Here is a 12,367-nt window from a genome sequence, read left to right as displayed (position 1 = left end):
TGATTTTATATTCATTCTCTCAGTCTTTACCTAAGGTAGGTAAGACAGAGAATTATTATCCCCATTTTCTTGGTGAGGAAATAAGAGAGCCTAGTGACATAATCTCTGTGCTCTTTGCACTGCACCTTGTTAACTGTGTATGAAAAACAAGCTATAGCTGTGTCTATCTTATCCGACTAATTCTTCCTTCCACCTCCCCTTTTGTGTGCTGCTCTTCCCCAGAAAGGAGACACATAAAAAAATTTTTTTCCCCAGAGATCACACATGAAATGACTAAACAGGTTGATCATAAAAGGAAGCAAATATATAGTCAAACTGAATTACTATTTTTTAAAATTTAATGTTTGTTTATTTTTGAGAGAGAGAGGAACACACACCATGAGCAGGGGAAGGGTTAGAGAGAGAGAGGGAGACACAGAATCTGAAACAAGCTCTAGGCTCTGAGCTGTCAGCTCAGCCTGGACTCAGGATTCAAACCCACAAGCTGTGAGATCATGACCTGAGCCAAAGTCTGACGCTGAACTGAATGAGCCACGCAGGCACCCCCTGAGTTATTTTTATTTAAGTTTATTTTGAGAGAGACAGAGACAGTGTGAGTAGGGGAGGGGCAGAGAGAGGGAGAGAAAGAATCCCAAGCAGGCTCTACACTGCCAGCACAGAGCATGATGGGCTCGATCTCACAGAACTGCGAGATCATGACCTGAGTCAAAACCGAGAGTCAGACGCTTAACGGACTGAACTGCCTAGGCATTATTTAAGTATTGTCAAACATAGCCACCTTTTTTTTTTTTTTAAATGTTTATTCATTTAGAGAGAGAGAGAGACAGAGACAGAGACTGAGTGTGAGCAGAGGGGAGGCAGAGAGAGAGGGAGACAGAATCTGAAGCACAGAGCCCAACATGGGGCTTGAACCCACGAGTGAGATCATGGCCCAAGCCAAAGCTGGACGTTCAACCGACTGAGCCACCTAGGCGCCCCAAACATAGCCACCTTTCTTTTCAGAACACAGCATAGTGCAAATAGATAGGTACTAAATGAGTACCACCAATGTGGTAGGAAATTGTCTTTCCTGAATCCTAAATTCACTAACATCAGGTAAGTAGTTGAAGGACTTTCTCTAAATGGATATGAAGTTAGAGTTGTGTTAGGTGTTCCATGGTGTTCCTTAAGTTGTGCAAATGCACACATTATGGTATGTATTGGGCACCTCCTAGATTTGTGTTCTTATCTGGAATGACAGAGATTAGTATTTTTAGATGAGTCATGTTCTTAGATAATCAGTTGCTTTGTGTTTCCTAGCTGTGATATATAATCCTTGCTTTACCCCTAGTGAGGTAGGTAGAGCAAAGGAATTTTGATTTCTTGGAGTGATGGCTGCACAAGTGAAATAACATTGTCGTCATGTTCAAAATGTGGCAATAGCTGTAATTTTGTAACACTGAATAATATTGAGTCAGGTGATTTCCTCCTGTTAGTGCACACCTATGGAAACACCTCCAGCCAGAGGGCCAGGCTAAGGCTATTCCTCTGAGCTAATGGGAAGAGATAGGGTCATTCCCATCACCAGGCCCCCAGAGAGTTAACTTGACCTACCAAACCTTTTCATCCTCACTCTTGCTTGGTGACGAGATAACCCCAACTTCCAGCCCTTGGGGCCAGCTGCAGCTTTTTGAAACCCTGAAGCTCTCCACTTTGAAGTGTATGAATCTCGAATTGTGGTCTTATGGAGTGCTTCTTCAAGGAGAATGATGGACGTATTTATGTTCTAGGCTTCGAAGACCCATACATTCTTAAGTTTTTGGTCCTAAGTTGAAGTATTAATTCTACAGAGGGAGGACAACATGCAGTGTGAGAGCACAGAATTGAGCATCAGCATGTGTGGATTTTAATTTGCACTCTGGCATGTACTTGCCCTGTGTAGTCTGACAAGTCCCTCTGTCTGTCTGAACGACGTGTCTCTGTCAGATGGGAGTATCAGTACCTGTGCTGTGTTTATAGTGCAAAACAAATGAGATGACAGAGAGCACCTGTGCAAAGTGCGCATACAGCCTGCACAGATAGAAAGGGTTACCTTTACCATCTCAGTTGCTTTCCACTCTTTGAAGTCGTCTTTACGTTCTCCCTTCCTGACAGCTGTATACGTGGAGGTAGGAGGCTCAGTGCTTGTTGGGCTTGGAGGATTTGTTTCTTCTGCTCTTACCATTTCCTTCCTTCCTTTCAACATTTAAGTCAATGATAAAAGACATTAAGCAGAGGACCGAATTTAGTGTGTCTGTGAATCAGCAGAACCCATACAGTCAAATCAATACAACCAAGCTCACATTGACAATCTTACAACACCCTGTAGGTTTTTAATTGAGAATTCTTTGCTTCTCCCTCCACCCCCCTTACCCCCCCCCCCAGTTTTTAGATGGATTAACTCATCGGCACAATCTCCCATTTTCCAGTGGAGTCCATGAATAGAGAATTATCTACTTTCATGGTATGTTTTCTGAAGAACAGAGTTCTCTCCATCCCTACTGTTTGTTTTTTCTTTTCTGTTGGATTACTGCACAAAGGTTATTGCACAGCAGAGTACAGGTATTTAAGAAGGGGTTACCCCGTATGAACATTTCAAAGAAAAGGACTCGGAGTGAGACCAAAGATACTTGGAGTCTTATAAAATAGTTCTTGAGGAGCTTGTATTTGTTCAGTAGATTTGTGTTGAATTCCTACTATAAGCAAGGCATGTTTCCCTTGAGGATGTGCCAGAAACAAAGACAATTACATAAGAACTAGGGAGAAAATAGGAGCGGAGAAATTTTAGGCTTAAGAGATAATGTACCAAATGCCCCACAAGTCTGAAGAAAGTGAATATGTTAATCATAGATATAGATTTTATTAGGTGCTGGGAATGGTTTCTTGGGGAGAAAAAATTTAGTGGTCACTAATTAGTGAACGAGTATATTTAGTTTAATTTGTTATAGTTGTAAAAAGTAAGCTTCTTAACAGTGGTATTCCCAAAAAAACCTTAAAAGATTGGTTTCAGTCCATGAGCTAGTCCGAACACTTCTGCTTTCAGAACTTGTTCCCTGTACTCCAGGATTTGGTGTGGAGATGGGTGGAGCCAGAGGCCTCTTTAGAGCTTGCAACAGGATCTTTTTCTTATGTGATGGGGCCAGGAAGGGTGGAGGCTGCCTCGACTCTAAGTCTCCTGTGCCCTCTAAAGTAACAAGATTTCTTCTAAAGGACAAAGCAGCCACACACACCCCTAGCTTACAGAGTCTGAGGTGTCCAAGGAGACATGTTCTAGGAATTTAAATGTTTTTGGCTCAGTCTGGAGATGAAACCTGCTACTGGTCATTGACATTCTCAGGGATTTAAATTTGGAGCATTCTTGGTCATTTCCATTTGAATTCTTTGCTTATTTGGATCAGCACACTCATTCTAAATTGAATAGTTTAAAGGGCTTTAAAATTTATTTCATGTCTATTAAAAGGGAGACGGAAAGATTTCTCTGTATTTGTTTCCATGCATCTGAAACTGGACTCTCAGAAAATATGTTAAAAACAAAGTAAGTCTAAATTACAGGATGAAGCAAGTTGGGTTACTTGCTACAGTACCTAAGGAAGAATGGACTTTGGACTTGATGTTCTGTCTGAGACCATTCAGGCCAAGATTAGATGTTTTATCTAGTTCTGAGCAGTGAAGATGATACACCATCGAGCATTTGTGTGATGCTTGGTATTTTTCAAGGCCTTCTAGCATGTATCTTCTAATTTGTGTGCTGCAGCTGCCCTGTGCTCCTGCAGTTGAACAAAAGCCGCAAGAAGTTAAGAGATTTGCCCAAGATCATAAACATAGGAAGTTAGTTGTCAGAGATGCAGAACCTCCAGGTCCAGTACGTTTTCTTTATGTATTTATTTACTCTGTACTTTACTGCCCCCCACTGTTCACAGCTGAGAATTCATAGTTGCTGCTGACTGACCTGGAGACATGCAAAGGGGAGAGATGAAATAAGAAAGAAAAAAGCATCAGAGGTGGGAAAGGGAAAACAGAGAAATAAGAAAAAGATGTTTATACGGTAGAAGATAGACCTGCTGTTAGCATCTTTTGTTATTGTCACAGAAATGATGGGAGCAAGTGGATAAAAATGATCATTTGGGTTAAGAATTTGAGTCTTTTTTTTTTTAGATGTGGTTTTGGTTTTTTTTTCTTTTTTGAGAGACAGAGACAGCACAAGCAGGGAGAGTCAGAGAGAGAGGGAGATACAGAATCTGAAGCAGGCTCCAGGCTCTGAGCTAGGTGTCAGCACGGAGCCTGATGCAGGGCTCGAACCCACGAACCGTGAGATCATGACCTGAGCCAAAGCCAGATGCTTAACTGACTGAGCCACCCAGGTGTCCGAAGGATTTGAGTCATTGATTCAAGCCAAGACTACTCATCTCTCTGAACAGTTTGTGTATACACATACCTTAAAACAGTGCAAAAAGTGAGGATGAACAGGCTGAATTAAGTCAAGAACAGAATTTTAGAGCTCCACCATTAACTATATTGTGACCTTGAGCAAGTAACTTAAGATAACTAATCCTCCACTTTCTTATTTGTAAAATTGAAATTATATTGATATCTTTATCACTGAACTGAGTGAAGATCAATTGAGGGTAATGAATGTGACAAGTACTTAGTGAACTCAACAGTTCTTAAGTCGGCTTTGAAACATTATTCAGAATCCTACTTCTCACCTCTCCTGGGCGCACACAAATATTGGATCCTGCCCGAAGCAGGAAGAGGTGGTTCTCAGGGTTTCTGAATCCCAGAAGGAATCCAGTAAGCAAAATGCCTCTTTGTTTTAGGATACAATTTAACTCAGGCCACTGGCACTGTTTCTGTCTCCAACTCATGTCAGAATTCTTTCAGGCTCAGAGCCTGAAAAACCAGTAACTCCCCATTCTTCCTGCAAGAATTTATTTACTCACCAGAGGTTGGAGAGTCAAAGAGATTAACAAATATTCTTGTGGGGCCGGTGGGGTTGGCCCAGCTCACTCTTTCCTGATGGAGGCTGAATAGGTGAGGGTGCTGTGTCACAGCTGCGTGATCTAGGGCAAGTTTCTCCACCTCTGGTGCTCAGTTTCCCTCAGTAAATAAGGGATAACACTCTTCTGTCATGGAAGGATTCATTGAAATAAAACACGTAACCGTTTCAAACTGGGTTCTAAATGTTATCTGATCCTTTTTGTGTAAAGAGCCAGATAATATTTTTGGCTTGCAGTTATGTTGTAACTGTTAGTTCTACTGTTGTAGCATGAAAGCAGCCTTAGATAATGTGAATGAGTGACGGTGCAGTCTTCCAATAAAACTTACTTTATGAGAACAGGCTGCAGGCCAAATCTGGCCTGTGGGCTGTAGTTCACAGACCCTTGCTTTAGAATACTTCACTAAAATACGTCATTATTTCCCTGCATCATACAAAACTGTTCTATTGCTATTTTATATGCAGGGATGGTTTAAGTTGAACATTAATGAAGAAATGAAGAAAATATGTGAAGTAAGATATTTACACATCATTTTCTGTTCCACAGGAGCAAATCTTAAAATGTGTTGTTCATGCCTTCCTATCAGTTCATACCTTCCTATCAGTTTTATTGCTTATATCAGTTGCTGTGCCTTCATTTTTTTTTTGTAGTTATAACTGTATTACGATCTGGCCCTTGTTTAAAAGATTATGTTGTAGTAGATAGCAAACAGAAACATGTTTTTGTTTTTGAAGGCAAAGTGTTTCTGCTGCCAATTTAAAAATGTGTCCTTGTGAACAGATCTTTGGGGAGAGCAATGTGCAGCTAGTTCAACCCCTTAGTCTTTTGGGAAGCATGGTTTTTTTAGGAGTCAGTTTTTTTTTTTAATGTTTATTTATTTTTGAGAGACAGAGAGACAGAGCATGAGCAGGGGAGGGGCAGAGAGAGAGGGAAACACAGAATCCGAAGCAGGCTCCAGACTCTGAGCTGTCAGCACAGAGCCCGATGCGGGGCTTGAACCCATGAACCATGAGATCATGACCTGAGACAAAGTCGGCCACTTAACCAACTGAGCAACCCAGGTGCCCCTTTAGTAGTCAGTTTGAAAAGCAACTTCATACTTAGCCTCTTGGAGCTAGAAACAGACACACCCTCAAACACTGAACTTGGCATTAATCAGGGTTGGGGAAAGGATCTTCCATCAGGCTACATTATTCATCCTTATAGTACTGGGTACTGTATAATAACCTGCCAATAGTAAGTATGACTAGCTGATATACAGTTAAGTAAGGGTTTAGAACTTAAGTAATAAGGTTTCTGGCACTAAGCTTTGTGCTTTCTTGCACGATTTTAAGTAGAAACCTGTGATGAGTTAAATAAAGATTGTTGACTCCTCTTTTCTCTCGTCACCCTGCTGCCTTTTGTATTCATTCATTTATTGCATCCTCAACTAGTGAAGTGTAGCTCTTCCATACCAGACCACCCCATTGGCCTGTATGGTCATTATACATTGCTCCTGGCGTGCCTTAGTGGAATGACTGGCCCAAGGCCACCAGGTAGTAGGCAGTAGGCCAGTTCACAAACCTAGGTCTTTTAATTCCCAGAGTGATGCTGTTTTTCTCCTGAAATTGTTGATTTGAGATTGGTTTTATTGTTGAGAATGCATGCCTCATTAAGGTTTGAAATCTTTAGCCATGATTGATGTTAGGTCCATCTGTACAAACTTTAGAACCAAATTGATTGTTGGTGGAATTCAAAAGTCTCATTTTTCAAATGTCGTTTACATTTTTCTTTGTAGTTTAGAAGAATATCTAAAATAACAAACACAAGTAAGCTTATTAAATCCTACCCCCTTCATATCTGTTTAGTTATTCATATTAACATTTTTTTTCTCTGTATCTCTCTCACCATTTGAAATATAACATTCCAACAGTTTTGGCTATTTCAAATAAACTTGGAACCAACTACAATAAAAACCTGAACAGTACTGGAACATAATAAAATGCATGCAAAAATGCTGGCAGTTGGGCAAAAAAAAACCCATGTCATCTAATGACAGAGGAAGACATGCTCAAAATGCAAGTCCCAAAAGGGAATGAAGAAGGTATGTGCTTTGAACATGAGACACCTGATCTATGTTAAGTTGGAGACACACAGGAATGATGGGGGTTGCTTATAGCCTAAAGGCCACAGGTTGAATTGGGAGGCGGTCATAAAAAGGAAACGTGGTACCAATGTTTAGATTTGTTTTTCAGGCAAAACTGGGCTAAGATATATTTGCATCTGACCGGAAGAGCATTGTTTTTAGGTAAAACCCGACTGCCTGGAATGGGTCAGCTTTAGTACTTTAGTAGTAAGCACCATTGGTCAAGGATTGGGTTTCATTTCCAGGGAGCTTTCTTTGATCTTTTTTCCTTGCACAGTTGTTATGTTAGGGTTTTAGGTCTTATCTCCTAACAACATCTATTTGGTTTTAGTTATTTCAAAGAGCTGTAAAGTGTGTTTAGGCATATTGTAAAGAACTTTCATGGAGAGAGTTATATGCCAAGAGAAGAGAGCTAAAGTCTAAAGGTACAGAATTTTAGAAACCAGGGCATATTGCAATAAAGCATATTTCTTTGTAATTTTATGAAGTTGATCTTTCTGATACATCCTTTTTTTATGTCTAGGCATATCACTGAGGGAGGGTTTGGTGAGCCATGGTGCTGGGTCAAGAGTAAGAGCTTGAAATATTTCCAAGATCTTAAAATGCGGAACACTCTGTTCTGAGATGTTTTGAAAACTGCTTAGGTCTCTTTTTCTTTCTTCATCAATGATAGAGTAACTGGATATTAGAGTGACAGCTAGATTTTCCATCCTGAGTGATCTGATTGAATCATCTCATTTCCTCCATGACTTTCTTTTTATCTTCCTGCTAATGTATGGCCAAACAGAGATACTTGCCCTCCTCCTACTTACCTACTGTCATTAATTTTTCAAACTTTTCTAATCTTTTCTGGTTGCCTTTCTGACAAAGTTCTGTCTTTCAAAAGATTTATACTTGGGAGTCATATGCACCCTTGTTTCCAGGCTTCCAATCTGTCTTGCAGCTTGCACGAGGTGTGTGTGTGTGTGTGTGTGTGTGTGTGTGTGTGTGTGTGTGTGTGGCCTTCCTATCCTGCCCTTTATCTTAAATTCACTTCAGTAAGTTTCAGGTGAATTTCTGATTGTCAGCCTTCTTACTTTCAAGGCCCAGAGAGAAATCTCCTTTATTCAGAGCTTCCCAGAATAGCTCGTTTAACCACTTCCTTTGGTTGTTCAAGCAATCCCATTAAGGCTATTTCGGGGCCACCTTTTTAAAGAGACCTCTTTTTCTCAGAAAGGCCGTACCCAGCAACTCTCTTGCCTCTTCATTCAGAAGTCATCATACTGTGCCAGATACTGTGAGGGATCCAGAGGTAAATCATATTTAGGCCCTACGTACAAAGAGCTTGTAAACCAGAAAGGGAAATAAGATAAGACATACATGTAAATAATGATCATAGAAGATAATCTGGCGAAAGCAGAAAGAGGTACAGATCAGGGGCCCTGAAGGTTCACAGGAAGGAGTGATCATGTCTGGATGGGGATGTTTAGAGAAGACTTATGGACAGATGGCAGTTAAGTTGAGCATTAGAGAAACAGCCTTTTTGTGATGGACCTTGATTCTTCCCTTTCTAGCTTTGGAAAACAAACTATTTTATTTAAAAGCAGGTAAATTAATAGATATTGGGAGTTGAGATTACTTCTGGCAACAACCATTCAGTACTTCATCGGATCCTTACATCTTTATTAAATAGTTACACATCTTATTCAAGTAGCATGAAGTAATTAACATGAATAAATCTAATAATAATGAATTAAAGCTGGGAAATTCTATGTTGCATGTCTCATGAGTGATCTAAAGCTAATGCAGCTTGGTCTTAAAGCAGTTTTGTTGTGAGCTGTATATAAATACCTTTGTCCTGTGATGAGATAGCAATTTAACATGGAATAAGAAGGATCCTCGAATATAAATCTTTTTTACTTTTAAATATATACCTTTTCTCATTACCCTAGAAAATGAATCTGGCACATATTTCATGGGCTGTAAATGTTATGAATAAGCTGCTTCTGTAGCAGAATCAACTCAGTTGCAGTTAATGCATTAATTATTAAAGTCAGATGTAATAAGATTAAGGTCGGTTATATTTTTTATCTTGTTGGGGTGTTTGGTGAGCAAAATGATTGCTGATTAGGTTTTGTTATTTTAATCCTGTGCCTCAGTGGGAAAATATTGAGAACACTAGTTTGTTTTTATAAAATCTGTCAGCTTGAGATTTGGTCTAATTTTTTTTTGAGAGAGAGAGAAAGAGAGCGAGCAGTAGAGGGGCAGAGGGAGGAATTGCAAGCAGGCTCCACACTGTCAGCATGGAGCCCGATACAGGGCTCACACTCAGGAACTGCAAGATCATGACCTGAGCCAAGTTCAAGAGTTGTATGCTTAACCGACTGAGCCTCTCGGGCACCCCGAGATTTGGTCTGATTTTTAAAGCCCCATGTAATGACCAGATCTACTTTAATGAAAACCTTTTGAATAAAAGTAGTCACGTTTTCTCGGAATTTACAGTAACAAAGAGGTATTAAAAGAATTACCTACTAATCATCTCTGTGCAGAGGTCCTAGAAATCATGCTCCTAATGAGATCTTCTGTTTCTAATGAGAATACCTTTGTTTTTGAAGTCAGAAACTATAAAAAGAGGTTTTTGGATGGAAAAATCATAAAGGCTATAACTCTAAATCCAAAGCTCAAGTGGAACTTTGCAAATAAAACCTAATGTAAAGAACAGTGGGAGCTGTTCAAAGATGGAAAAGAATGTGTTACCAGTAAGCCATTTCCCCAAAACTGGGGAGAGAGAGAAGTCATTTTGAAGTTGAATGATCACTTGGGATGGTATTGAGGGGGTTTGTCAGAGGTTGGAGTAGAGCAGTGAGTATTTTTTAGAGGGGTGGGCCTTGGTGGCTCTTGATGTCTTTTTTATTTTTATTTTTTTCAGTCCTAAACTTCTGTGATGCAATAGAATACCAAGGGCATTATTATCGACATATATTATGCCACTGTCCATTATGATTTTCTAATGCTGATGGGCATCTGAAGTTAGATATTTAACCTTTAATACATTTTCCAATTCCGGAAAGATTTGACAACTTCTGTTTTGTACCTAACCCTCACCCCCAGCGGTGTGTGGCTCTGAGCCAGCCAAGTTCATTCATATTGACTGCACAGATCACACCAGCACATCCTTGGTTGGGATAGTTCAAAATTTAAAAGCAGACTGTCCACAGACAAAATTTAAAGGTGCTTCTTGATTGAACAACTTTGTAATGTTTGTGGGAACAGGTCACAGGACAACCAAGACTTGTTACCAACTTGCTAAATATCATAGACCTTTGTTCTCAAACTGAACCTACCCATCACTAGCAAGTATACAATATCACACTGGCAACGGTCCATCTTCCTTCCTCCTTTGACTGTAGTAGTTTTCGTGGCAAATTTTGCTAGATCAGGACTGTCCATGGATTCTTACAATAAAAAGTTAGATTCTTTTTTTTGTTAAGTTTTTTGATACTTATTTTTATTTCTGGAAGATTTTTTTATTTGCTCCATTTTAAAAGGTTCTATAGTCTCTCTTTATTGTCATGAGTACCTTGTAAGTATCTGTTAATAAAAATAAACTTCTCTAGGTTAATTTTATTTCTTTGTTCTCATTACATCTAAGATAATACTATATAGGCCATGTGCATACAGTGATGAATGAAAATGTCATGGAAACTGAGTTGAGAGGACCATACTTGGTTATTGAGGACTAAAGATTTTATCTAGTCATTTCAGCTGTGATTCAACACTTCACTTTATTCCCTCCAGAAACTCTTAGATCATATTGCTTCCTAGTACTTAGAGTTCCTGTTGATGTATAGAGCTGCTTGTTGGCCTCCACCACCAGAAATTGGCTCCAAATCTTTTCCCATTACATCATCACCCACTAATGTCATTACACCAGAGTGAAATTTGCTTTGAAGATTGTACTCTTGTTTTCCTTCCATTTCTTTCCTCTCATCATTTCCTTTAGAAGGAAAAAGAAAAAAAGAACTAGAGACCTCTAGGACAATCCCAGGCAAATATTTAAGAGGGAATCAAACACCCTCACAGTCTAAACCACGATTTATCAGTCCTAATTCCACTTGGCTGACGGAGAGTGAACCGCCCAGTGTGTGTCCACTAGACAGGGTCTAGAAAGGAACACGTTTGGTCATGTGATGCTTGGCTTTAGTGGTTTTCTTTCAGCCCCTCAGAATTAGTCCTTAATGATTTACATAGCTCTCTGCCAGCATCCTGTCACTGGCATGTTAAACCTTTTTAAATAATTTCCCAGAATAGAAATTCTTAGGACATCACTAAGTTTCTTGTTCTTTGTGTTTAATTAAACTGTTTCTTGGGTTTAGCATTTGCCAGATAAGCACTTACGCCATCTGGAGTTTTTTACTTTCCCACCGTAAATCTTTTAAGACTTTACAGTATCATCTACAGTTCTGATACGGGGGTTCTTATTCATCTTCCCTCCCCCATCACAAAAACAGTTGACTGCATGTAGGTTTTGACCCTCTGTTCTTCATCCTAAATTTAATTCCCTGTTATTTTTCATCCACCTTGAAAGCTTTCGATTGACAGTGTGCTTTGTTTGGCTTTGTTCCTAACAGAAAGCATCAGGTAAGGAAAGAACTGGGAAGCAGTTCTAGTTCGGAGACTTGGTGCCACCCACTCAGTTACTGGCCAAGGCTTCAGTGCTTTTGTGCCCTTTGAGGCAGATGAGCTTGAGAGTAGAAGGAATAATAATCATTAGTAGCCTCGAAGAAATGGGACCATGGTGTCTAAAACAAAAGAATAAAATGGGCTCTTACTTTTAAGACTTGGGTTTACATATCTCTACAGCGTTAGTTACTGGGACACTCAATATGTCTGCTGCAGGCTATGACATGGAATGTGAGAATCCATGTTGAACGAGAAAAAACATTGGAGGAAATGGCATTGAAAATAAATGGAGCAGACTAGAGCACCAACCAAGTGCCCTTTTTGCTCCCTCCTAAGATAAGACATTATAAGGCCTTGATTCACATTAAGATTTTAGTTAGGGTTTCTAGTAATTTTAGGTTTTCTAGTGAGAGCTCCTTGTTAGTATCTGTGGTTTAAGTTGGATAGAAGGGAAAACTTTTTCCATATGTTTTTGCTGATATTTAAGTCTGTGTTAAAAGCCTCTTCACAATTACATACCTTCTCAGATTGAAAAATTGAATGAATTTGTGAAAACAGCCATAAG

At 39.6% G+C, this 12,367-nt stretch overlaps 1 protein-coding gene across 9 annotated transcripts in view; it reads left to right on the top strand.

Moving 5' to 3' along the window:
* Positions 1 to 12,367, top strand: part of NFYC (nuclear transcription factor Y subunit gamma) — a 67,219-nt gene that overhangs the window by 25,356 nt on the left and 29,496 nt on the right. For 5 of the 9 annotated variants that reach the window (XM_029946044.1, XM_029946038.1, XM_029946047.1 and 2 more), the window contains exons 2-3: positions 2,404 to 2,482; positions 6,928 to 7,098. The exons of 2 other annotated variants lie outside the window; for them this stretch is intronic. In XM_029946044.1, coding sequence (XP_029801904.1) covers positions 7,047 to 7,098 — 52 coding nt within the window. In that variant the 5' untranslated portion in view covers positions 2,404 to 2,482; positions 6,928 to 7,046. The remainder of the gene's footprint in view (positions 1 to 2,403; positions 2,483 to 6,927; positions 7,099 to 12,367) is intronic. 2 more of the 9 variants (XM_029946039.1, XM_029946040.1) reach the window with 1 other exon arrangement.

Source organism: Suricata suricatta, chromosome 8 (assembly GCF_006229205.1).
Source record: "Suricata suricatta isolate VVHF042 chromosome 8, meerkat_22Aug2017_6uvM2_HiC, whole genome shotgun sequence".
Lineage (NCBI taxonomy): Eukaryota > Metazoa > Chordata > Mammalia > Carnivora > Herpestidae > Suricata > Suricata suricatta.
The sequence above is the reverse complement of the archived record's forward strand: the minus strand, read 5'-3'. Positions and strand labels throughout refer to the sequence as shown.